We start from the raw sequence: 27,484 nt of genomic DNA, 5'->3' as shown, positions 1-27,484 counted from the left end.
CGAGCGTTCGGCTCCACTCCGGCGCACCGAAAGCAAACCTGTTTCGCCTCTTCCAACACCCGCCAGACTCAACGAACACAAAGGCAATTAATCTACATAATACGAGAACAAGATCTGGTTTAATTCTGCACACACTTCCTTTCAAACAGCTGCTCTGGATCATAGATCAAAACAAAACACAGAGCGTATCTCACCCGCCCAAAACGGCTCCCTACGACATATACAATAAACCTATTCATCACACGCTGATCCCTTATTTAGCACAACACACGTCCTGAGTATTGCTATCAGAGTGGTTACTAACATAAAAAGCTAGGAATGGTCATGTAAATAAAACACGGGCACACAGGGCCAGTGTTGGACCCCTGAGCAACTGACCCCAATTTCTTACACTGCATTCAGTCACAGTTCCAAGCCACTTGGTTGCTCCCATGCCACCCGGAAACAACAGTATAGTTCCAAAAGTCTCTGAAACTGTACTGGAGGGAAGGAACACTAGGGGTGTATCAACAAACAAGCTGTGAATACAGTTGGAACCCTGATTTGGTGATTTGGCAGCTCAACCTTCAGTTGCTTGACTTGCATACTTGCTTTCAGAATGCCACTGTGTGACCTTCACGCTGCTACTGTGTCTGATAAAAAAGTTACCACACGTCCTCGGCTCGATTATTTGGTTGTTTTTCCTCCTGGTTTGTGTTTCATGCATGCACACGTGCATGGAAACTTCAGCCATTTCATGTCTGGCCTTCTCAACCCATCAGTAATTTTGTCTGCAGGTACGGGGAGGAGGCCACCGCTGTATTTCTAAAATCTTTCCATAAATAGTCTTTCAGTCCTGCATTGTCACAACATGCACTCCTGATAGGAGGTAACCAATACGCAGTGTTGTTTAGATCTGATCTAGAACATAATGTACTCGGACTGTTCCCTGTTTGGTTTGTGCACTAGTTGTGAAATTCTTTAAAGACAAATATTTATTAGCTTCATGTGAGCACATAAAACACACCAGCACATCAGCAGTTTGGTTTATCAGCAGCATGAATAATGTCATCTGTCCTGCAATGGCTGTATTTAAAAATAAATAAAGCTCTACGTGGTAAGAGGTGAGTACTTTTGGTGGCTGGATTAAAGAACAGATGGATTTAAGGATGGATAGCTGGACAGGTACAGGTACATTTCTGGAATTTATGGAAGCCACTACAATTGTGTCCAAATACACTATGAGCAATTGAACCTGCAACTTTCCAATCAATAGGTCAATACCTCAACCATTGAGCTACAACTGTCTAGATGGATAGAGTGAAGGAAGGGACGGATGAATGAAAGGATTGAAGAAATGATGAGATAGACAGCAGTAGGGAAAGCTGGATGGATCAACAAAGGAAGGAATGGACAGATGTATGTTGAAAAAAAAAAGATAGCTACATGATTGGATGGATGGATGGATGAAAGAAGTAAAGGATAGCTACATGATTGGATAGATGGATGGATGGATGATGGATGGAAGCAGGAATGGATTTAGGAAGTAAAGAATAGCTAAATGATTGGATAGATGAATGGATGGACTTATGAAGAGATAGATAGATGGATTAATGGTATGAGGGAGAACATAAATAGATGGATGGAGAGGAGTTTGTAAGGCACATTTTCATTACAACATCTTCCAACTATAGCCGATCAGCTAACATTTTATTACACAATTAATTATTGATTATAACCTGACAACGAGTTTGTTAAACATCCAGTTCAAAAATCATGCAGCAGTAGGAAGTCAAACTCCTCCATCCATGTCTTTATGAATATTCATTTAATATAATTCATGTTATGCACCTGCTAGCAATGGTTGTGGTAGAAACACCTAAACTAATTTTGGCCATATAGTGCATTACAAAAAGTTGTGATCACTGGTAAAACAATTTATTTTGCATCTTTACCAGATCGAGAGAACCTCTTAAACTGTGACTTTACCTAGGAGAAGCTCTTCTGGATCCTTCACCACGATGTGTACATTGAGCTCCTGTAGCTCCTGGTGCAGCTCCTCCACCTTTTTGTTGCTCTTCTTCAACACGGTGTCCACGTACGCCACACGTTTCTTATCGGTGGTGACCCGCCGCAGGTTCTCGGCCCCCTCCTTGATCTTCAGCTCCTTGCGGATCTCGCGTTTGATCTGCTCGCGGATCTCGTCCAGCTTCTGCTGCACCATGGTGTCCGACAGGTCCAGGGGTTGGCCCAGGGCAAGACGCTCCGACACCATGTGACCCCTGGGGTCGCCCTGGGGACGGAAATAGACAAACGACTAAGCAGTGATCAGTCAAAACATTAAAACCACCTTCTCCTCCAAAAAAATGTGCATTGCAGTGCCTGTTTGGTAGCAACGGTGCATGTGAGAGTGAGGGATCTAATAAACGTTAGATTGATGATAGTTATTGATGGTACAGCTGCAAGAACGTGATTTCGTATCCAACCAACTGTGCCGGCGGCTGGTCTACGAGACTTGAACTCAGGAATTGGGTCTCAGAAGTTACCATATTAGACTGCTATGCCAGACATAGTGCCAGTGGTATTGTTTTATCTCGAACTCCACACTGAAAGGACCAGGTAATCGAACCAAGGACCTTCTTGCTGTGAGGCAACAGTGCTACCCATCGAGCCACCGTGCCACCCATATACTTCCCAAAATGTAATATGGAAAGACAGAACGATCAGTCGTTGTCTCCATGAGCCTTTGTGCTATCTATCAACTCCCTTGTGTGCTTATCAGGAAAGTAAGCCTGGCGGAAACGTCGGCCAGTAAGCTTCCAGCGATCATTAACAAACTGCATCGTCAAGCTTAGCTTAGCAGGATTTTCACCGCGGTTTCCACTCGCCAACAACTTCTTGTTTGGCGTAGAACTTCATTCTATTTGTGATCATCAGTGATCAGAATAAAAATGATGAGTACCGTACAGGTAGCATGTTACACGTCATGTTACGCATCATGCAGAAGTGAAAACGGATCTGAGAGGAGCGACCACTTCATACCAGTATGTGTGTTTTTACTTCTCACGTCTAGATGTTCCAGACACACCCGTTACCCAACAGGCATTCATGTGTTTCAGCCACAACAACTGCTAACAGGTGGCAGTGATAGCTCAGAGGTCAAGGTACTTTGATTAGTAATCAGAAGGTTGTTGGTTCAAGCCCCACCACTGTCAAATTGGCACTGTTTCAGTCACACACTCATTCACCTATAGGGCAATTCAGTGTCTCCAATTAACCTGACTGCGTGTTTTTGGACTGTGGGAGGAAACCGACGCAGACACGGGGAGAACATGAAAACTCCACACAGAAGGGACCCGGACCGCCCCCGCCTGGGGATCGAACCCAGGACCTTCTTGCTGTGAGGCGACAGTGCTACCCACCGAACCACCGTGCCATCTTTATTAAATAAATTAAATAAACAAAATGATACGCTTCTAACTTTGCAGCTACAGTTTAGGGAAGGCCCTTTCCTGTTCCAGCATGAGCGAGCTCTATAAAGACATGAAGAAAATCTCAGTTTGAAAACCAAGAAACTCCAGTGTCAACACCACTTAACAGCGCTGGGATGAACCGGAACACCGGCTGAGACTTCCTTGACCTACATCAGTGCTCAGATGTTTTGACTGAACAGGCACAAATCCCCACAGTCTTGTGAGAAGCCTTCTCAGAAAAGCAGCTCTTGTTTTAGCTGAAAAGATCACATGAAGAGAGCAGTTGTAGCCTAGTGGTTAAGGTACTGGTCCAGTAATCACAAGGTTGCCGGTTCAAGCCCGACCACTGCGATCGATTGTACACAGATCAGCCATAACATTAAAACCACCTCCTTGTTTCTACACTCACTGTCCATTTTATCAGCTCCACTTACCATATAGAAGCACTTTGTAGTTCTACAATTACTGACTGTAATCCATCTGTTTCTCTCACATGCTTTGTTATCCCCCTTTCACCCTGTTCTTCAATGGTCAGGACCCCCACAGAGCAGGTATTATTTAGGTGGTGGATGATTCTCAGCACTGCAGTGACACTGACATGGTGGTGGTGTGTTAGTGTGTGTTGTGCTGGTATGAGTGGATCAGACACAGCAGCGCTGCTGGAGTTTTTAAACACCTCACTGTCACTGCTGGACTGAGAATAGTCCACCAACCGAAAACATCCAGCCAACAGCGCCCCGTGGGCAGCGTCCTGTGCCCACTGATGAAGGTCTAGAAGATGAGCGACTCAAACAGCAGCAATAGATGAGCGATCGTCTCTGACTTTACATCTACAAGGTGGACCGACTAGGTAGGAGTGTCTAATAGAGTGGACAGTGAGTGGACACGGTATTTAAAAATTCCAGCAGCGCTGCTGTGTCTGATCCACTCATACCAGCACAACACACACTAACACACCACCACCATGTCAGTGTCACTGCAGTGCTGAGAATCATCCACCACCTAAATAATACCTGCTCTGTGGGGGTCCAAATATAAATATAAATATAATATAAATATATAAATGTTTTTGAACTTATGGTCAGGTGTCCAGATACTTTTGGCCATTTATTGTATCTTTAAATACTCCCCCTTTTGACTCAGTCCTGACTCACGATCACTGTAATCACAGCGATCACAGATCTCTGAGGTCTTGGAGAGAACAAAGGTGGTCTTGAATATCTTCCCTCACTACGTGTCTCAAACTTCCGCCGTTCGTACTTTTGTTTTTACAATTCAGTGTCTTACTCATCACCAAAAGCTCTGTGGGAAAGAGTCCAGCTTTTTTTAATCCTTTGTCTTTTATGTTGTGCTCAGAAAGCCCAGACGCTGAAGCTTTGTTGCTTAGTAAACACAGGATTCCCCCATTACCTCATTATCATCCTAATCTCCTGCAGTAACATGAGTCAGTACTTCCTAATACACACACGGAGCAGGAATCCTGACCAGGTTAAAGCCTTGTTACACCTCGACTGATTAATAAAATATGAACTGTATCTCAGTCCAAATTTCTCATCAATGCTGTGAATCAGAAGAGCCCTAATTTACGTTTATGCTTTATGTTACCAGTTCCGCCGGTGCCTCTAATGCCCCTGGACGGTCAGAAAACCTCCTTGTGATTAAGGATGAACGGATTTGGGGGTAGGTGGGAGGGAGGTGGGGGCAAGTCTCAGCCCAAAATCGCCACTCGGCCCTAAAGTACCTGGTCATTGAAGCTACGACTGTAATAACACAGAGTACTGTGTGAGCGCACTGTACATAAGGATGTTAATGATTAACCACCGAGCTCTCAAACGCCCAAATTAAAAGCTTAAAATGTTCATGACAGCACCAGGACCCAACTTCTTATCTGATGGGCCTTTTTCCATTGGAAATAAGTGCGCATTTTACAGAATAGTGTCCAATTTATTTTCTCATTTTAAGATGAAAGCTGTCGTCAGTACCGTTCATGTATCAGATAACGTCAACTCATTTTAATATTCATGTTTACACCATTAAGTGTCTTTTACTTAAAAGTAGGCTGGTTTTCTGAATCTGCTCCAGTGTTTTGATTTTACTCAGCTCATACTAACTGGCAGACTCCGGGTGTTGTTTGTTCTCTTGGTATTCCAGCTGGATGAATCTCTGATCATGAGGCTGTACTGTTTAATACACCTATCCCTACATTATGCTTTATAAAACATACAAAACATCAGCCTTCCCACTGTAATTAACACACTTGACCATCATCGAGACTACAACAACTTCACCCCTGGAGGCCCTGGTCAGTTACTATAACAAAATGACCAAAATACACACAACAGTAACTAGTAATAAAAGTTACACCACACAAGAGTAACAATAACAATAACAGTTACTCAACAAAAGAAAGAGTAACACTAACAGTACCATTAACAGTAACACCAACAGCACCACCACACAAGAGTAAAAGTAACACTAACACTAACTAACAATAAAAGTTATACAACACAAGAACAAGAGTAACACCAACAACATTAACAGCGACACCACACAAGAGTAACAGTATCAATAATAATTACTCAACGCAAGAGCAAGAGTAACACTAACAGTAATGCTAACAGTAACTAACAATAAAAGTTACACAACACAAGAACAGGAGTAACACCAACAGCAACATCATACAAGAGTAAAAGTAACACTAACAATAACAGTTACTTAACACAATAACACTAGCACCAACGCCACACAAGAGTAATAGTAACACTAACTAATAATAAGTTACTCAACACAAGAGCAACACTAACAGTAACTAATACAGCTACTTAAGAACAGGAATAACACTAAAGTAAAACTAACAGCAACATTAACAGCAACACCACACAAGAGTAACAGTAACACTAACTAACTAATAATAACAGTTACTCAACACAAGAGTAACAGTAACACTAAGTTGCTTAACACAAGAAAAGGGAACACTAACAGCAACACCACACAACAGTAACACCAACAACAAAATCACACGAGTAACAGTTACACCAACAGTAACTAATAATAACAGATGAGTAACACTAATAAGTAACACTAACAGCAACACCACACAAGAGTAACACTAACAGTAACACAAAGAGCAACATTAACACCACCAACGAAACCACACAAGAGTAACTGTAACACTAACAATACTAGTTACTTAATAAAAGAAAGAGTAACACTAACAGCAACATTAACACCGACAACAAAATCACACAAGAGTAACACCAACAGTAACTAATAATAACAGTTACTTAACACAATATTAGAGTAACACTAACAGCAACACCAAGCTGCTAGACACAAGAAAAAGTAACACTAACAGCAGTGCTACACAAAAGTAACACTAATTATTCAACATAGGAAAAAGAGTAACACTGACAATAATACTAAAAGTAACTAACACTAACAGTAAAACTAACTACACTAGAGTAACACTAACAGTAATAGTAAGTGTAACATCAGTTACACAAGGGTGGGAGTAACACTAACAGACACCAAAATAACACCAACATCCCAATAAATCAACAGTAACAACACAAACGTAACAGTTAAAGTAAAAGTAACAGCTACAGTAACACCAAGCTTAACATGCAGGAGAAAAAACACATCTCAGCACTAATGGTTCTGTTCCTGTTTACTGAACTCATAACAGAACCAGACTCGCTGTCCGAATCTTTCTCAGAGCTCAAACACTAGAACAAAACAAAGTAAAAAGACTCGGAACCAGAGCAGTGAGTTCCAGCAGCCCAGAGCTCAGCAGCGATCTGTTTTCAACCGGAACGTTCCAGCAGTTTGAGCGCGTAACGGACAGAGCGAATAACAGTCAGTACCGCGGTACAGAGGAACCGAACCACCGATCTAACTTCATCAGAGCCCATCTACCAGCACAGATTTACCAGGAACACCTTCTGTACCGATCAACGACAGGGGAACGACACCGGACCTGCCCAAAATCTCACCAAACATCCAACAATCAAAGAGTTTTAACAACATGCGAAACTTTCTGTACCTGCATGGGATCGACGGCCATCTTGCCTTTCCACTCCGATTCCAAAACTGTGCAGCGAAGAAGGGGGTGAGATGGGGTGCGAACACACAACCCACCACCCAGTCCGTGTTTTCTGCTCTGGAGCGACGCACACTAGCCTTTACTCGCTGTAGAGATCAGAGAGACATCAGAACGCCGACAGGGTCCCATTGCGGAACTTTTTGCGCACGCCAGTAAGCGGGATGAACTGGAGCAGTGCGCACCGAACCCACTGGAGCAGAGCTGCTACTCTCTCGCACGGTGGGTTGCCAGATTCAAACAGCACTTCCAGCAGGGTTGCCAGAAGTACGAGGGGGAGGATTTCGGCAGGTTGGGAACACCCGAGCAGCCAAATAAATCATTTACATTTTCGGCACTTAGGAGACGCTTTTATCCAAAGTGACTTACAGTATTGTGACAGTATACAGTCTAAGCAATTGAGGGTCAAGGGCCTTAATCAAGGGCCCAACAGTGGCAACCTGGCAGTGATGGGGCTTGAACCAGTGACCTTTTGATTACTAGTCCAGTACCACTAGGCTACAACTGCCCTCCAAACCAAATAAATCAAGACCTACATACATTTATTATGAAATATGAAAGTTTGAAACCCTTTTGCAGAGCTTTTCAGCTCAGCTTCTTTTTTAATTTTAAGTTTTTTAAACGCACCCCTCACAGTCTAGTCCTGTCCGATTACTAGATTGCATTTTGCTTCTTCCACAGCTCCTGCAGACCTCCACTCCTGACCGAAGAGTTCATATGAAGATCCGTATCACGCACAGAGAGTCATGCACCCATCTCCATTATGCCCTGTATTTTTTTTTACTGCCAGTAGCGGTGCACTCTCAGTGTGGGTCCCAAACCCGGATAAAATAAAGAGGGGTGCTTTCAGAAGAACATCCACTGTAAAAAAAAAAAGTCTGGTATGCAAACCAGAATGATCCGCTGTGGCAATGCCTAAATACCGGAGTAATTAGTTATTATATTGATAAGCAAAAGTAAATCAAATAAAACTAAAACAACTATTACAAAGCTCACAGGAATAAAAAATAGGAGTAAACAGAAATGAACATTTTAAAAATAATTTACACTACAACTAACAGATTAATATGTTAATATTTTCGTAGTAGGGTTTTACAGATAAATCACTCTTAGTTGTTTATTTTTTATTAGGGGGACAGTGGTAGCTTAGTGAGTAGAGCTTTGGGCTGTCAACTAAAAGTAGCCTTCAGCCACTGTTGGGCCCTTGAGCAAGGCCCTTAACCCTCTCTGCTCCAGGGGTGCCGTACAGTGGCTGATCCTGCACTCTGACCCCAACTTCCAAACAAGCTGGATACGCAAAGAAAGAATTTCATTGTACTGTATGTCTATATATGTATATATGACAAATAAAGGCGCAGTGCGCACCGAACCCACTGGAGCAGAGCTGCTACTCTCTCGCACGGTGGGTTGCCAGATTCAAACAGCACTTCCAGCAGGGTTGCCAGAAGTACGAGGGGGAGGATTTCGGCAGGTTGGGAACACCCGAGCAGCCAAATAAATCATTTACATTTTCGGCACTTAGGAGACGCTTTTATCCAAAGTGACTTACAGTATTGTGACAGTATACAGTCTAAGCAATTGAGGGTCAAGGGCCTTAATCAAGGGCCCAACAGTGGCAACCTGGCAGTGATGGGGCTTGAACCAGTGACCTTTTGATTACTAGTCCAGTACCACTAGGCTACAACTGCCCTCCAAACCAAATAAATCAAGACCTACATACATTTATTATGAAATATGAAAGTTTGAAACCCTTTTGCAGAGCTTTTCAGCTCAGCTTCTTTTTTAATTTTAAGTTTTTTAAACGCACCCCTCACAGTCTAGTCCTGTCCGATTACTAGATTGCATTTTGCTTCTTCCACAGCTCCTGCAGACCTCCACTCCTGACCGAAGAGTTCATATGAAGATCCGTATCACGCACAGAGAGTCATGCACCCATCTCCATTATGCCCTGTATTTTTTTTTACTGCCAGTAGCGGTGCACTCTCAGTGTGGGTCCCAAACCCGGATAAAATAAAGAGGGGTGCTTTCAGAAGAACATCCACTGTAAAAAAAAAAAGTCTGGTATGCAAACCAGAATGATCCGCTGTGGCAATGCCTAAATACCGGAGTAATTAGTTATTATATTGATAAGCAAAAGTAAATCAAATAAAACTAAAACAACTATTACAAAGCTCACAGGAATAAAAAATAGGAGTAAACAGAAATGAACATTTTAAAAATAATTTACACTACAACTAACAGATTAATATGTTAATATTTTCGTAGTAGGGTTTTACAGATAAATCACTCTTAGTTGTTTATTTTTTATTAGGGGGACAGTGGTAGCTTAGTGAGTAGAGCTTTGGGCTGTCAACTAAAAGTAGCCTTCAGCCACTGTTGGGCCCTTGAGCAAGGCCCTTAACCCTCTCTGCTCCAGGGGTGCCGTACAGTGGCTGATCCTGCACTCTGACCCCAACTTCCAAACAAGCTGGATACGCAAAGAAAGAATTTCATTGTACTGTATGTCTATATATGTATATATGACAAATAAAGGCGCTCTATTCTATTCTATTCTATTCTATTCTATTCTATTCTATTCTATTCTACAGTATCTATTTTATTCTATTCTCAGTTGGAAAGTGACTATAATCCAAAAAGACCCAAACCTTTAATAATTAAACATAATAAAAAAAATTTCAGTGTTTTATTGAAATTGACCATTTTAAGAAACTTTAAACTTTGTAATGAATAATTATCAGGTTTAAATCAGATGTTTGTGCTGCGTTATAGCGCCATCTGTCGGTGAGGTTGTATAACGACCGCATAAATCACTGCAGCGAATGTACAGTATATTAGTTTTATTACGTTAGCATCTGGCTAACAGCTGCACAGTCACCTGAGGTAATCAAATTTCGTAAATGTTTCTACGTTGTTCGATCATTTAAACATTATTAAATATGAGAGTTTGTGTCATTAGCTGGAAGATTATTTGTTAAAACTGGTGAAAGAAACGTCTGGAACATCTGACAGCAACTTCAGGATAAAACTCGGATTTTCAGCTGCAGAAGCTCGGAGTAAGTAAATGTGCATTAAAATCGATCATTATTATTATTAATTCATATTTTCACATCAAAACAAATGTTTTTTATAGCTGAAAATACAGTCATGTAAAAAAAGTTAGGACACCCCATGAGAACCTTTGTCTTTTTGAACATATTTAAACATATGAACATTTGAGCTTCATTTGAACAGTACTGAGAGATGCAGCTTATATCATTAAACAAATAAAAATGTTAAAAGTTACTTTTAAACACAAGTTGTAAAATGTAATAAACAAAAATGGAAATTTATCTCACAGTAAATTTCCATTTTTGTTCATTACATTTTACAACTTGTGTTTAAAAGTTTTTTGTTTTTTTGTTTAGTTATATAAGCTCCATCTCTCAGTACTGTTCAAATGAAGCTCAAATGTTCATATGTTTAAATATGTTCAAAAAGACAAAGGTTCTCATGGGGTGTCCTAACTTTTTCACATGACTGCATTTTAGTGCGACTTTCCTCTCTGACTTACTGTCCATACAGATGGTACATGGACACCCGAGGACACCTGACTGTGACATTGTTGGGTATTTTATTCCAAAATTCTGTTAAAGATGGTATTTGGGTGGTGGACCATTCTCAGCACTGCAATGGCAGGTGCAGCAGTGTTGTTGGGATCAGAAAGTGTCCACTGATAAAACACTAGTGGAAGATAAACACACATCATGTCACTAACTGTTCATTTACAACCAGCACTAACAGGGTACATGTTCCTAATAAAGAGGCCGGTGTGTTTAAACAGGATTTAAAAATCCCAACTACACTGCTGCACCTGATACACCCAAGTAACATCTGGCTAGTTCAGGTCCTTTTGGGCTTCCTTTTTGATTTATAAACAGGTGCTCCAGTCAGTAGTTGCACACGTTTTGTTTTGCGTGTTTTGACCTCCATTAGATGATTCCTTTGCGAACGGTGCAATACAAGACACTCACACACAGGTTATCAAGTCATCTACTGTCTTTCACACACTTTAAAAAAATCCAATGTACAAATCGGGGGCTGAAAATCCCCCATCCAGCAGGACATGAAGTCTTAAGTACAGCTGAAAAGATACACGACAAACCAAGCAATGCAGTCAGGGATGCACCGATCTGATACTGAACCTATTGTACTCTGAAACGAGTCGAGATCTTGATCCAGGGACCAGAAATGGAATTCATTTTGATGCGTTTTCCAGTCCAACACAGAGATATCATGTCAGATCAGCCAGTCAGAATGTTTATTTACATTACAAAGCAACAGTCTGGCAAAATGTACACCACAAATCCCTCTTCCTGAACGTAGCAAACTTCAAGTATAAAATATCTTGACTGATCAATTTATCAGGTCTGTGATGGACTGGCGACCCGTCCAGCGTGTTTCCCAGCTTTTACACCCGTCAGCGATGGAGTCTCACAGAGAGCCGAAACTCAGGGCAAATTACCCATCTTTAGTCTAGTATAGATACCTCGACAATATAGCAGAGGGCACGATTACACAGCGGCCGCCCTCCCTCGGGCTCGGGCAGTTTTTCTTTTGCACATCAAGACACCAGGCCAGGTCGACAGCATCCCCAAGAGCTTGAGACCTTCAGTTATACTGAGCTAAACCGGGTATCTACCTGAACACCGCCGGGTACTTTATTCAGAGCTCGGTTTTGTGTATTGTGTAAAAAAAAAAGTCAGGTTTCAATCGGTGCATCCCTTATTAAAGAGAAAAGGTCAAAATAAAAAGAAATGAATTACAGAACATTGATCATCAGTCCTAGGCAGCAGTGAAATACAGGACTCCAAAAATACTATACAAGAAATAAAAAATAAAAAAACAGCGTCAGGGGCATGAAGACGACAATCGATGCGTCTTAAGTCCAACAGTGTTCATCACTTATGTAAGATTGGCTCATCATTATTGGCTCGTGGCCCTAAATCTGATTTCTGTGCTTGGCATCATACTATGGTTATAACGGTCTTCCAACCCTAAGCTGAAGAACTGGCACCAGTATGTATGTGTACACCTGACCATGAGCTTCAAAGAGATCCCATTCAATTAAGAGGGCGTGTCCACATATATTCGGCCTCATGGTATACATCTAATAGTTTCTAAACGTACATCAAAAGAAAAGCTTATGTTTTATTTTAATATGATCAGGCATGGGATCGTACCTGGGCTTTAAATGTTGTTTCCGATCGCAGACTCTAAGCCCATGATGATTTCAAGCCTGCTTGACTGTGGACAGTAGTACCTGTGTTCTAGCAGCTTTGGATTCCTGCCAGATCTGCATTTTTTTTTTAACGATTTCTGAATTATATCGGACCGTCAAGACAAATTTCCCTCTGGTTTATCGTTTGATCTGGGCTCAATTTAAACGGGCACAGAGAAGCCATCATTTAAGGCCAAGCATAATCTCTAATGATGAATTGGGAGACCGTGCCACTAATTTACAACCATTCAGTCAGAGAAAAGATCAGTCACAGAAATAATCATATCCCAGGATTGCTGGTTGGCAGGTCATATGACTGACTGAGGTTGGATGATCAAACTAAACTTTAGGTCTACTCTGTGTGGAGATTGGCATGTTCTCTCATTCTCTGTTTGTTTCTCCAGGGTTTTCCAGGTTCCTCTAACATGCAAGTAGGTGGACTGGCTATCGTAACATAGCCTTGGTGTAAGTAAATGAATGGGTCAATGCATGCCGCCTGAGACAGGCTCTGTATCCACTTTGACCCTGGCCAGGATAGGGCACTTACTGACGATGAATGAACACGACATTAGTCAAAAGCTCAGTCCCAGTCAATGAAAGGTACTGGGAACCAGTTCTTCTAGCTTCCAATCATACAAACCCCGTTTCCAAAACACGCCCCCGTCCTGGGTTTTTTGGAGCGCGTTACAGGGATCAAATTCTAAATGTGTTTGTTTACAGTGGTGGCCTAGTCGGTAGAGCTTTGGAGTATCACCTGAAAGGTTGTGAGATCGAATCCCAGCTTTGCCATGCAGACACCGTTGGGCCCTTGTGCAAGGCCCTTAACCCTCTCTGCTCCAGGGGGCGCATACGACGGCTGACCCGTGGAAGAAGGCAAATAAAGGCGGTCTATTCTATTCTACCGTCCCAACTTTTCTGGAAATGGGGTTTGTACTTGATGAGCAGTCATTTTAGGTGAACTATGCTTTTAATTAAAGTTTAGTCATATCCAAAGCCCACAGATAAACATTCATAACTGAGCTGAAGTTCATCTCGGATCACCGAAAGGTCTCGAGTCTCTGTAGGACCCTTGAGCAGGATCGGCCACGCAGCTCGGACCGGACTTAAATATAAAATGCACATCGATATAAAATGTAAAGAAATGTACGGATCCCAGCGCCGACCAGTCCGTCTCCAGCGAACAAGACAACATCGACGGGCGCCAGCGCGGCCGGCCCGTCGCTCTCAGGAGGTTTTGGGGTAGATCTTCTCGTAGAAGAAGTTCTGCGGCAGCAGGTACAGCTCGCCGTCCTTCTCCCTGACGGCGTGGGCTCGGACGAACTGGAACTGCTCCAGAGCGAACTCGTAAAACTCGTTCTCCATCGTCCAGATGGGCGACTGCTGCAGCCGGGCGATGGACTCCTTGGTGGGCGGCTTCTTCTCGCTGGTTTTCCTCAGGTGGGACTTCTTGCCTTCGGGAGGAAAACGGAATGAAAGAAAATGAAGCCGACCCTCGTTACTACATTCGATCGAATTTGAACTTCCGGTCCTCGCTCGGTCGTACCCGTTTTGAAGAGGTCGGTGGCGCCTCTGAAGAACCGGGGCAGGGCCGCCTCCAGCATCATCACGAAGTCCTCCAGCTCCTCCGTCACTCCCACCAGCAGGTATTCGTTGATGACGTTATACTTGGCCTGTTCCAGCGCCCAGCGGCTCCCGATGTTCCTGCAGCGACACAACCAGCACAGCGATCTCAGCATACATGCTATAGGACCAAAAGTTTGTGGACACCTGCCCCCTTTTTAAGGTTCTGTAGCTTTTCTGCCCACCTTTGTGGCTATTTAGTCAATGTTCGGTTCTGAGATACACCTAAAGTTGTTTGGCGTTTTTGTGATCCGAGTTCCTCCACACAAAACTTCTGATCAGTAAACCCTCATCAGCGTGCGGATCTGATCTGAATCTGCATCAGTGTGGAATAAGCGTCAGATCCAGGGTTACAGCTCCACATGTATCTGTGTTTATCTGGATTCTCCTCCCTGTTTCACTTTTAAACTTGTGTTACAGCTCCAGCTTCTGAGAAACGCTGAGAATCAGAATCAGCTTCTCCCAGAGTCTAAAACGCTTCTGGTTGAAAATAAAGCTTAACGTGGTTTAATGTAGTAAAAGAAGGAGACAGGAGCACTAAACTTCTCTTCATTATTACCGTTTTACTACAGTAAGTCACGCTAAGCTTCGTTTGTACGCCCCACACTGACCAGCACTCGGAGAAATGTCCACAGAAGAACGGAATCTGGAGCCAAAGTTTCTCCGGAGCACAGTCTGATCCTCCTGCAGCCACACACTCGTCAAACGTCTGGAGAATCAAACACACACACACACACACACACACACAAATACAAACAAAGGTAACATCAAGGTGTTAGATGTTAATCTGATCATTAGAACAACATCAAACCCTATAAAGCTCCGGTCGTACCTTCTTGTCGCCCTGTTTTCGGCGTCTCAGGCCGGGCCTGTAATCGTCCCCGAAGCGCAGGAAGTAGTAATAGGAGACCAGGCGCTCGATGGGGTCGCGCACTATGTTGATGTAAATGGGTTTCTTCGTCACTCCGAATCTGAAAAGGGAAACGTGTGTACAAATCCATCGCCCTGGTTCATTCTGGAACTGTATCTTTAACGCTATAGCTTAAAATGCTATAACTGCTAATGTTTATGGCTAACTAGATCACATGACGGACCGAAACGTCTCAGAGCTTCAGGTTCTGGTTCCCCGTACATCAAGATTTAATAATAAAGAGCAACTTTAAATCCAGACTTAATGTAAAAATGACTAGAATGATCTTTTCCTGGATTGTCCTCTCTTCATCTTCCAATTTAGTCATATCCAATTCCCCACAGTGAATCCGCTGCCCGCTACACAACCCCCCGATCTGATCAAGGAGAGCCGGATGATCACAGGAGTCCCATCTGCTGCCGCTTCTTTTCACCTGCCGGTGTTGGGTTCCCACACGGAGCCGTATCACGTACGGAGAGCCACGCTAAGCTCCACGTAACCTCCACCACCACCACCGCTCTTCTGAACACGCCCGGCTGTGTTTGTGTGGTGTCCTGGCGTCTTAAGCACTCGTTCAAGTCTCAACACCACTGTTGGGCCCCTGAGCAAGGCCCTTGACTTTCAATACGCTACCTTTATAAGACACCTATTAAATGACATAAATGTGGACACGTTGGACATGTGTTGTCTAACAGCGCCACCTGCTGGTGATGAAGATAACCCGCGCGTTAGTAAACGACAGCAGCCACGCCCACTAGGTAACAGGTCGAAAAATCAGTCACATGCTTCCAAACATGTGGCGACAGTTTGGGCAAGGACGCATCCCATGTTACTTAAGGAACGACTATGGGATGAATTGGAATCCCTGACCTCATCAATACTGTTTTGGGGCAGAATTCCCACAGACACACTCCAAAAACGTGTGGAAAGCCTCACAGATATTAGATAGTCCATCAGGAAAACTCACTTGGCGAAGTCGAGGAAGGAAACGTGACCGTGGTAGAACGCCGGCTTCATCTCCCGCCACGCCGTCACGTTCTTCACAAAGCGCACCTGCACGACAAGCAAGCAAACATCTCATACACACCACTGTTCCATACAAGCTGTGTGTGTGTGTGTGTGTGTGTGTGTGTGTGTGTGTCGGACCTGATCCTGCAGCGACATGACCGGGTTGTTCTTGCTGGTGTTGATGTGAAGCACGTGGTAGTGGTTCCTGCTGCACAGGTCGTACGCCAGGTTGGTGAAGGAGGTGCTGGCCGTTTTAGGGACCCTGTTGTAGATGACCACCGCGTCCTCCTCCGCGTTCTCGCCCGAGTCCCTCGGCCCGTCCTGAGAGCGGCGCTCCTCGATGTCGCGGACCTCCAGCCTCGCGACGGCGCGCTCTGCAAACGAGAGGATCCATCTATGATCGAGACCTCATTTCATAGCCCCAAAATTGCCAAAAGTATGCGGACACCCATCATAATTATTGAGCTCATGGATTGTATACATTTCCTACATTGCGTCCATGAAGCTGAAGACTGGTTTCACGAGTCTGGTGAGAAAGAACGAACACCTTTGGGATGAACTAGAACGTCGACTGTGAGCCAAGCCTTCATGTTCAACGTTAATACCTGCCGTCACGGCTTTTTTGACTAGGCAGGCACAAGATCCCACAGCCACACTCCAAAAGGGATGTCCTATAAGGTCATGGTCAGGCTGGTTCGGGTTGCAGTGTGTCCTGTGCCACCCAGAAACCCCCTGATTTCCAAGCAGGACCTAGAGGAACACCAGGCTGACTTGAGGCGAGGATCAAACCCAGGTCCCGAGGACGTGCGCTACCGTGCGACACTCCTTCTCCCAGCTAAACAATGCGCCAACGTTTATTTTCTACCGCTCTACTCGAAAAGAGTCTACAGTATTATTATATTATGTAAAAACAGGGAGAACATGTCAAACTCCAGGAGCATGGAGTCGTGCGGCACTCATCCTTAATTCACTCAGGGTTGCAGTCGCTCGGAACAGGGTGCCAGTCAGACCCTGGGCATCCTTCCACTCGCCTGTTTAGATCCGACACACCTACACACGTTTTGTGTGAAAGCTCAGGATCAAACCCAGGACCCTGAAGCGGTGCACAACTGACCCAACCACCCTGATGGGGGCACCTGGCACCGTCAGATCTGCAGCTGCTCCCGGGAGGTGACCAGGAGGTCACGGCTGATCGTAGTCGCTCCTCCTCATCTCGTCAGAGGAGCGAATGCTGCAGCGGCACACCGGTACCCGTCAATCAAATCCTGATCACATGACCACCTGAGGCTGGCAGCACTGGCCGGGTGAGAGGGCGATGTGACCGACGAGGACGCGCCAGTCCCATTCTCTAGATGTTTGAGATGATAAACCTACAGATGATCTTACGAAGGTCTGAGACCCGATACACCGGGCCGTGTGCACCGGCGGCGGCTTCGTGTTTGATGTCCGTGTGCACGAACGGCATCTTGGATGGAAACCAGAACCCGACAAGCACTCGTGCACGAGGCCGAGAAAACACTCGCCGCGGGTTCACTCTACAGCCAGAAGTATGTGGACGCCTGACTGCGACTGCGTTGGGACAGTCTGTTCAGAGTTGAGACCACGATTTTGCAGTGTGTCTGTCGGAATTTGTGCCCACTTAAACGTAGGAGCATGTGTAAGGTCAGACGGGGTCACATATTGATCCTCGGGACGAGTCCTTCTCGAGAAGTCCAGCGTGGATGTCCGAATCTCGGCTGTGCTCATCATTGATACAATTTGAGCAATTGAGAATTGAGAGCCTTGCTCAGGGGCCCAACAGTGGCAACCTGGCAGAGGTGGGGGTCAAACCAGCAACCTTCTGATTACTAGTCAGGTACCTTAACCAACAAAGGTGTTGGTTCTACACAGACGTGATTGGAGGTTTCTGTTTTGGGGTGGGGGATTGTCTGGCGTCCTGTCCGGGGTATATAACTGTTCCTGCATTTCGCCCAGTGATTCCAGGGCAACCGGAACCACCTCAACCCTGACCAGGAATAAAATAAAAGGGTCTGAATACTTTTGTGAGCACGAGAATCCAGTTTTTAATGTCTTGAGTTCATCGTTCTGGGTGATCATGTGGAGATTCATGGTAAAATCAATCAAATGAAGAAACATCAGGGGGTGTGAATACTTTTGTTTGCCCTTGTGCCGAGTAACGTCAAGGTTCCGCTCTGGAACGGTTCGCCGCGTTCTCTTTGAGACCGTCACCACCCGCCGGACTGTTTGGTAACCCGAGCCGCGGTGTGTGAGAGTGTACGAGCGCTAAGTGACACATGGTTCAGACCACAAACCCCCCCGGCGTGCCTAAAAACAGAAGCGCTTTGAACTGTGAGCATTAGCGACACGAGGGAAAAGATCACGTTCACAGCGCTAACGATGATCGCTACGAGCTCAGCTCAGACCATTTATTTAGTCATTTCCAATTCCACACGCCCCTTAACGAACAGTTCTACGCCTGTGTAAAGGTGATATGATAAGCGGTTAAGGTACTGGACTAGTAATCAAAAGGTCGCTGGTTCAAGCACCACCACTGCCAGGTTGTCACTGTTGGGCCCTTGAGCTCGGCCCCTAACCCTCAATTGCTTAGACAATATACTGTCACAGTACAGTCGCTCTGGATTCACCTTCACCCACCAGCTGGTCTCTGTATTCTTTAACCACTTCTGTCTGCGCCTCAGTATGACAGTAGGGGTCACTGTTGCCCGACCAGGTTGGTGGCTTCACAGACACGCACTTGTATTCCTGCACTCCAGTATTACTGATACAGTAATGATCCATCAGGTAAAGCTTGCTCGTCTGTGGACAGTACAACTTTATAATTACATTTTCATTTTCTGGTATTTAGCAGACAGCTTTACACAAAGTGACTCAGACTTACATTACAGTATACAGTCTGAGCAATTGAAGGTTAAGGGCCCTGCTCAAGGGCCCGTCAGGGGCAACCTGGCAGTGGTGGGGCTTGAACCAGCGACCTTCTGCTTACTAGGTCAGTATCTTTACCACTAGGCTACAGCTCGGCAGACCTGGTTTCTGGCTCTTGGACTAGATGTGACTATCCAGGCCAATCTTCCATGGGTTTTCTTACAGACCTTGGTATAGAGACCACTGTTCCACGTATTTTGTACGTGAAAAAAAGGTTTTACTGGAGATTTTGGGGTCTGATGATGCTTTGAAATGTCTTAAGGACCCGGACCGCCCCACCAGGGGATCGAACCCAGGACCTTCCTTTGAAAACACCTACCATCCACGATGTTGAGATCTGTGCAGGGTTTTATAGACTTTTCCTTTGGGAAAAAGTGTGGCGCTAATGGGTGCAATCAAGCTAGTCTTATTTATATGGACACAGAGAAGTCACCACCTGTAGCCAATCCTAATTTCAAATGAGAGATTAGAAGATTAAGATATACCTGTATATCATCTTTCTACTCTAGACTGATGACTAAATGAAGTGTGTGTTTACCCTGAATAAAGAATAAAGTCAAGGAGCAGGTCAGTGTTTCTCACCCAGTTTGGTCCTGGATTCCTCCAGCTGGTGGATCTGGTTCTCCAGGAACAGCATGGTCACCGTGAAGGCCAGCAGTGCCAGCAGCTGAAACTTTGGTACCATCATCGTGCTCCTTAAAATGCCCATCAGATCAGATCAGATCAGACACGATTTCACAGACATGACGAACCGTCCCACACCGAACAGACGAGATCTCAGGAGGACATGGAGCTCAGATCATCACAACAGCAGGAACCTGAGATACTGCTGCGTCCACTTCAACTTCCACTGCTCTTAAACATTTACATCTGAGTTGTTGTCCTCTTGTTTGCCTACATATTTTAATGAAGATATTAATCAAAGAAACAAATGCAAATCAGCCCCTAGATGTGTGTTTTAGCTCATAAATCTGATACAATCCGGATTGTTGTTCTGTTCAGCTTGTTCTTGTTCATACAGCGAGCTAGCTTAGCTAGTTAGCGAATTCCTATACCGTATCCCAAATACCTCTATTTCTGTTTATCTAGTGCACTAGGTAGTCTGTATCTTTGCTTTCTGTCATCCACAATGTAGCGTACTAATACAGTACTCAAGGAGCGGTTTGACATACAGCCTCGACAAAACCGGGCTAAATCCTAAATTAATTTGTTATGAATACTCCGTGCACTAAGTAGCACACATAAACCGTTACTTCTCCACTACGTAGTGCGCTAATATAGTTGTTAAGGAACTGTTTAAGATACAGCCTTCCTCGAACTCCGATTTAGAGGCTTTGTGCACTAGGTAGTGCGCTTTAACCCGTATTTTATCCACTATGTAGTGCGCTAGTGTAGTAAATAAGGAGTAGTTTGATATACAGCCTGTCATTATGCAGAACAACGTAACGAAAGCTGGCTAAATTCCAAAAGCTTTATTATTTTTTAATATATATTGTGCGCTAGGTGTCCCAAAATAAGTGGGTTATATAATTTTCTCTTTATTGTACCAGTATGCTTTTATTTTATAGATTTCAAGACCTTTTTAAAATCACATTTCAATTAACATTTCCACATCAACATTTCAACTTAATAATTTCCTTCGGGATAAATAAAGTATCTATCTGTCTGTCTGTCTATCTATCTAATCTAATCTAATCTAATCTAATCTACCTACCTACCTACCTATGTCAGCCGAAAATTTAAAAAAATATTCATGTTTCATTTTATTTACTTAAAACCCACCAGTTCTCAGCAACCACCTAGAGTAGAGAAAAAGCCAGCATTATGTACAACATTATATGTATAATATTTTATTTTAGTTGTTATTAAATCCAATCAAATTTCAGCCCTTCTGCCACTTGCACCTTCCGTGCTGAATGCAGTCACCAGGTTCTCACAGAGAGCCTTATCGCTTATGGAGGGTCTGCCCATTGAAAACCATCAATCAGACAGCAATGAGGAACCATGTCAACCTTTTTCCTTGAGGTGGTGCCTGTTAGACACCCGGCCAGGTCGATACACCTCAGATTCAAACTTTAAACCTCTATCTCTCAGTGGTGGTGCATTAGATTGTTCTGCCACCCAAGCGCTCGTAGGAATTGTACCTATTGTACCTTTTTTCTTTTGGCTGCTCCTGTATTTAGGGGTTGCCACAGTGGATCATTTTAGTCCCCATACCTGATCTACCACAGTTTTTTCCTCCTTATTTTATCCAGGCTTGGGACCCACACAAAGAGCGCACTGACAAGTGCACTTACCCAACGCAATTACAAACCATTTAGAACATTTTGCAGACACTTTAAAAGGCTTCTGCAGAATGCACTTTCAAAGCGACCGCATACTACGCAATAACAAGGATTAAGTGCCTTGCTCAGGGGCCCAACTTTGTGTTGGTGAAACATTACGATCATCAGATACATTCAGAAAACTAATAATTAGCTAGAAGGAATTTGCATAAATTTCTAGTTTTATGCATTGTTACATTAATTAAAGTTGTTTATTCTACATGTTATATATGTTGTATATAACACAACAGGAATCTGCTTTTATAAATAAATCAATTAAACTGAAGCTAAGCTAACTAGGGGTGTTACGACCGGTTGTGTTCAGTGTTTTATTTGTTGTGTTTTGTCATGTTTTGTTTCGAGTTTTATTCATTATTTCATTCATAATATCATGAAGTAGTTTATTCTTAGAAACATGGATTCAACAACTGGACTGGAATGTGTTTTTATAAATAAATCATTTAAAAACCTGAAGCTAAGCTAACTAGGTGTTACGATTGGTTGTGTTCAGTGTTTTATTTGTTGTGTTTTGTCATGTTTTATTCGTTTTGAGTTTTATTTATGGTTTCATTCATAATATCATAAATTAGTTTATTCTATATAAACACGACACAATAAGAATCTGTTTTTTTTATTTTTATTATTTTTTACAAATAAATCATTTAAAAACTGATGCTAAGCTAACTAGGTGTTACGACGGTTTGTGTTGGGTGTACTATTTGGTCTTCACTTCCTGTTGTGGACCACTTCCGCCCGGTAGTGGCTGGAAGAAGACGCAGCGATGGCGGGGGAGGTTTACTTACTCTGGTTATTGCCGCTCTTACAAACGGTAAGAAAATATAGAAACAGCGCTGCTTTAATGTACTATTTGTTATTAATTTGGTATTAACATGATTTATTATAAGTAGGGTAAATTATGTAAGAAATGTAGAGGTTTGCGTTCCGGTTAGCTTTCCACAGCTAATGCTAGCTAGTTCCTCTGACGTGGCTTTTTAAAATCGGTGTGTTTACAATCAGAACAGTTTATAATAAACTTATTTATCTTTATACATCACTGAGTATTAGTTTATTGTTTTAATTATACTGACATTATAAATTCTATGTATAACACTTCATTTATGACGGCTTTTAATTTGTTTACATTAAGTCAAATAAACACAAATGTGTCAGATGTCAAATAAATAAATCAGATCTAATAACAGTAATAATCTAATATAATATTTATATTGTAATAAATCTAACTTTATTCATTTAAGCTACTCAGTTATCAGTGCAATATCTGTTCACCTCTGTTCTTTTTATATTATTTCTATTCTTTAATAATAATAATAGTAATAGTAGTAATAATCATAATAATAATCATAATAATAATAATAATAATCATAATAATAGGGACAGTTGTGGCCTAATGGTTAATGTACTAAACATTGTAATCCAAAGGTTGCCTGCTCAAACCCCACCACTGCCAGGTTGCTACTGTTGGGCCCTTGAGCAAGGCCCTTAGCCCTTAATTGTTTAGACTGTATACTGTCACAGTTCTGTAACTCGCTTTGGATAAAAGCGTCTCCTAAATGCTGTTAATGTAAATAATTAAAGTCTATATTATCTCTTAAGTTTAGTGACTTATACAGTGATAAAAGTCTTGTTTTGCCTTCTCATCCATTAGCTTAAATACACCAAATGTATTGTATTTTCCTTTATTTATTCATTCATACTCATGTGTTTTTGTTGTTGTTGGTGTGTAGCTGGCGGCGTTCGGTGCGGAGCTCTCCTCGGAGGCGTGTCGGGAGCTGGGATTCTCCAGCAACCTTCTGTGCAGCTCGTGTGATTTACTCGGTCAGTTCAGTCTGACCCAGCTGGATCCGTTCTGCAGGCAGTGCTGCCAGGAGGAGGCGCAGCTCGAGTCCAGGAAGGTACGACCGGCCCCTGGCCTTTGAAGATTAAAAGCTAAGAATCCGGCACGGTGACCAGTGAGCTGTGAAACGTTCAGAGCGGGGTTTTGACCTGTCCTGATCCTGGAGTCGCTTGTCGTGGCTCCGTAGCTCTTTAATAAGATCGGATGCATGCGTAGATCAATGAAACGATAAAGGCTTTTGACTAGTGATGCAGCTCTCCAGTAGCGTTATTCTCTGTGTGTTGTGGACAGTAGCTTAGTGGTCAGAGGTCCTTAACTCTCTCCGTTTACTTTCTAGCTCTATCCTGGAGCCATCCTCGAGGTCTGTGGATGAAAATTGGGGAGGTTCCCCCAAGTCCAAGGTAAGCGATAACTCTTACAGCTGAAAATAATGAATTTATTTATTGAGAAACCACGTTCATCAAGATTCAGAGCTACAGTTATAATGCACTGTTGTTAAAATCCAGGCATTACTTAACCCATATTATAAAGACGAGATAAAATCAGCAGACAAACATAATAAATAAATGAATAAATTGAAATCCCGACATTAAAAAGCACACGAGGTCCTTCCCCATTTTTCACCATATAGTTGCTCTCTGTCAGTCGTACCCTCCAAAGTTCATGTCGCTTTTTTTCTCCGACCATCGTCACTCCCACTGATCGTGTGTCCGTGCAGACGCCCGTCCGGTCGATAGCTTAAAGATCTCAAATGTGCTGGACTAGAGCAGGGTTCTTTTTTTGGCTCGCGAGACATCCAAGGGTTGCAACCCTGGACTAGAGCGCTTGACCTCTTTGCCCCCCCCATCACCCCGTGTGGTACACTGTGGTATCCATAGCAGGACACTTCCAAAAACACTTCTTTCTGCTTCCTGTGTTGCTTTTATTATATTTATATATTTATTCCTGCTCAAATATTTATTCTTACTTACATTTATTTTTATGTGAATTTCCATACCAGCTTTTGTCAGGAGTGACAAGCCGAAGATGTTCAAGGGTCTTCAAGTCAAGGTAAAAACCTCGAATAATTCACCAAGCATTCATCGTTTCTTTACGTCGTTAATATAATTGATAAATATATGGGACGCACGCGTGTGTGTAAGTGTCAAATCTGTTCCTCCACAATGTAAGCCACTATGTCCACGTCCCCACCTCTTCAGACTGGTTGTTTTTGTCACATGGTACAGTTTGCTGCTGTGATATTTGTATTCTTATTGGCGCAGTAGTGAATAACCAGCCTGGTTAGGATCCTCAATAGACACAATCAGTTGAATAGCTTGGAAAAGCTCAGCTGGTTGAGAATTCAGCTCCTTGTCACCGCAACAGCGACTCCTACTGTCCTACCTAGAGGTGGTAAATTGTTCCATAAATAAATAAACGCTTACACAAGATTTTTTGTCGAATAGAAGAAAATCAGGCTGCTGGTGTGAGAACAAAGCGTTTGGGGTGTTTTTAAATACACAGATTGTTAAAAACCAACATAAGCCGCTGGATTTTTACACCACTGAGCATGAACTTTACATTACGTGTATATATACTCTGATCAGCCATAACATTAAAACCACCTTGTTTCTACACTCGCTGTCCATTTTATCAGCTCCACTTACCATATAGAAGCACTTTGTAGTTCTACAATTACTGACTGTAGTCCATCTGTTTCTCTGCATGCTTTGTTACCCCCTTTCATGCTGTTCTTCAATGGTCAGGACCCCCACAGGACCCCCACACAGCAGGTATTATTTAGGTGGTGGATCATTCTCAGCACTGCAGTGACACTGGCATGGTGGTGGTGTGTTAGTGTGTGTTGTGCTGGTATGAGTGGATCAGACACAGCAGCGCTGCTGTAGTTTTTAAACACCGTGTCCACTCACTGTCCACTCTATTAGACACTCGTACCTAGTCGGTCCACCTTGTAGATGTAAAGTCAGAGACGATCGCTCATCTATTGCTGCTGTTTGAGTCGCTCATCTTCTAGACCTTCATCAGTGGTCGCAGGACGCTGCCCACGGGGCTCTGTTGGCTGGATGTTTTTGGTCGGTGGACTATTCTCAGTCCAGCAGTGACAGTGAAGTGTTTAAAAACTCCAGCAGTGCTGCTGTGTCTGATCCACTCATACCAGCACAACACACACTAACACACCACCACCATGTCAGTGTCACTGCAGTGCTGAGAATCATCCACCACCTAAATAATACCTGCTCTGTGGTGGTCCTGTGGGGGTCCTGACCATTGAAGAACAGGGTGAAAGGGGGTAACAAAGCATGTAGAGAATCAGATGGACTACAGTCAGTAATTGTAGAAGTGGACAGTGAGTGTAGAAACAAGGAGGTGGTTTTTATGTTATGGCTGATTGGTGTAATTGCCTTTATATAGTCAATATTTGTATTTTATTTACACTGTACTGGAGTGGCTGTAACACTCAAATTTCCCCCATGAGGATCAATAAATGAATCTTCCCTTATTTCTTATTTCTTCGGCTATATTTGACCTTGTATTTATAATAGTATCCCAAAAAAAAAGTATAAATAATTCTCTGTCTTGCAGTACGTGCGAGGCTCTGATCCTGTACTGAAGCTGCTGGACGATAACGGGAACATCGCTGAAGAACTCAGCATCCTCAAGTGGAACACGGACAGCGTGGAGGAATTCCTCAGCGAGAAACTCGACCGGATTTAACTCCTCGGTTCGTTTTCTCTTTTTACAGCGCCGGAACTGAGCGACTGGACCAGAAAATCATCCGATAATAATCAGTGATGCTCAAAATGATGCTCGAAACGTTTTGTTCCAGTCGTCCGAAGAGATTTTTATAACGTCGTTAATTTACTTTAGTTCTAATTTCGCCCCGTTTTGTTCGGATCGTAAATAATTCCGACGTGTGATTCCGCCCGTCCCGTTTATTTTGTACTGTATATTTGATGAACGTCTGCTGAGTGTACCGGTGTCGGAGGGTTTCCAGTTTTTCTCCAGACCTTTGTACTGGTGAAGATCTGCTCATTAGTGATGGACTCACAGCAAACCAGTAAATGGTGTGTGAGCCCTGATGTGTGTGTGGTTCTCCCAGTATGAAGCGATGGAGAGAAACTGAGCTCTCGTGCTGGTATATAAACGTGAGATCTGTTCAGTAATAAACACTTGGTTAAACACGTGGCTCTAAAGTTTGTTTGAGTGTTTTTCTTTATCATGTCACCTCATGTTTATACCTCAGTGAAACAGAATTATAGACGACTGTTACCTGAACTTAAATTGTCCAGGTTCAGTTGGAGTATGCTTTAAATACATTTTATTCATCTGAATATTGTAATGGGTGCCTATAGCTTTGTGATTTTATTCTAAAATAATTATTTGTGATAAATGAATGTAAACAGAACCAGTTTCTAAACCCATTTTTTAAATGTACTTTCAGTTCCACTTTAAAAAACGTATCTATAAATATAAACAAATCTAATGCAAGCCCATTGTTCCGCTGAGATCTTCAGCTCTCAATCCAGACACCCACACAGTCAAGGTTGCTGCATCTGAGACGTAAAAGTTCCTCAATGCTGCTGCAATTGCGGCCTCTGCTGGCTGGTTGATGCATCTGCACAAAAGAGCTGATCGTGGATGGCAGCGTGGAACACTCGGTACGTGTTACTGCTCTCTGTTAGACCACTTTTCTGGCGGGTTGAAAAGAAGTTCGGTGATGCATCGTGTTGTAACTTGTGGCTCTCCTCGGTCAGGGTGAGGAAGTTACATCTGGGGGATTAAATCCGACTACATTAGGAGGAAGATAGGAGGAACGCAATTGTAGAATCACTTGTAAAATGTGTCTGGGTTCATGATATCTTGATTGGAAATTATTTTACGCAACAAACAGCAATCAAATGTTCATCAATAAGTCAACAGACTTAATCATAAGCCAGAATAACCTTAAAAAATATGAGCGGTGCCTGCATGGACTAGCCAAACTCCTAATTTAAATCACTCTGAAAAATTATGAA

The 27,484-nt window shown here is 43.1% G+C and overlaps 3 protein-coding genes across 3 annotated transcripts in view; 1 reads left to right on the top strand and 2 right to left on the bottom strand.

Moving 5' to 3' along the window:
• pkn2a (protein kinase N2a) overlaps positions 1 to 7,785 on the bottom strand; it is a 28,940-nt gene extending 21,155 nt beyond the window's left edge. The window contains exons 1-2 of the mRNA XM_063016985.1: positions 7,495 to 7,785; positions 1,969 to 2,272 (exon numbers count right to left, since the gene is read on the bottom strand). Coding sequence (XP_062873055.1) covers positions 1,969 to 2,272; positions 7,495 to 7,515 — 325 coding nt within the window. The 5' untranslated portion in view covers positions 7,516 to 7,785. The remainder of the gene's footprint in view (positions 1 to 1,968; positions 2,273 to 7,494) is intronic.
• Positions 7,786 to 11,568: 3,783 nt separating this feature from the next.
• Positions 11,569 to 20,303, bottom strand: hs2st1a (heparan sulfate 2-O-sulfotransferase 1a). The gene is made up of 7 exons (XM_063016670.1): positions 19,872 to 20,303; positions 16,485 to 16,720; positions 16,306 to 16,391; positions 15,261 to 15,399; positions 15,040 to 15,137; positions 14,352 to 14,509; positions 11,569 to 14,259 (listed from the first exon to the last, which is right to left on the bottom strand). The coding sequence occupies exons 1-7, from the start codon at positions 19,996 to 19,998 to the stop codon at positions 14,033 to 14,035; spliced, it is 1,071 nt and encodes a 356-aa protein (XP_062872740.1). The 5' UTR covers positions 19,999 to 20,303; the 3' UTR covers positions 11,569 to 14,032.
• A 2,033-nt stretch (positions 20,304 to 22,336) lies between these two features.
• selenof (selenoprotein F) lies at positions 22,337 to 26,662 on the top strand. The gene is made up of 5 exons (XM_063016648.1): positions 22,337 to 22,442; positions 23,359 to 23,526; positions 23,806 to 23,869; positions 24,469 to 24,518; positions 26,052 to 26,662. The coding sequence occupies exons 1-5, from the start codon at positions 22,395 to 22,397 to the stop codon at positions 26,181 to 26,183; spliced, it is 462 nt and encodes a 153-aa protein (XP_062872718.1). The 5' UTR covers positions 22,337 to 22,394; the 3' UTR covers positions 26,184 to 26,662.
• The last annotated feature ends 822 nt before the right edge of the window (positions 26,663 to 27,484 follow it).

This window comes from Trichomycterus rosablanca, chromosome 20 (assembly GCF_030014385.1).
Source record: "Trichomycterus rosablanca isolate fTriRos1 chromosome 20, fTriRos1.hap1, whole genome shotgun sequence".
Taxonomy (NCBI): domain Eukaryota; kingdom Metazoa; phylum Chordata; class Actinopteri; order Siluriformes; family Trichomycteridae; genus Trichomycterus; species Trichomycterus rosablanca.
The sequence above is the reverse complement of the archived record's forward strand: the minus strand, read 5'-3'. Positions and strand labels throughout refer to the sequence as shown.

Excerpts from the sequence above, each read along its gene's own strand:
- hs2st1a (XM_063016670.1), bottom strand. The coding sequence starts at position 19,998 with ATGGGCATTTTAAGGAGCACGATGATGGTACCAAAGTTTCAGCTGCTG. Across the intron at positions 16,392-16,484 it reads TCATGTCGCTGCAGGATCAG|GTGCGCTTTGTGAAGAACGT; the intron begins GTCCGACACACA and ends CTTGTCGTGCAG. Across the intron at positions 14,510-15,039 it reads GGACATTTCTCCGAGTGCTG|GAACATCGGGAGCCGCTGGG; the intron begins GTCAGTGTGGGG and ends GTGTCGCTGCAG.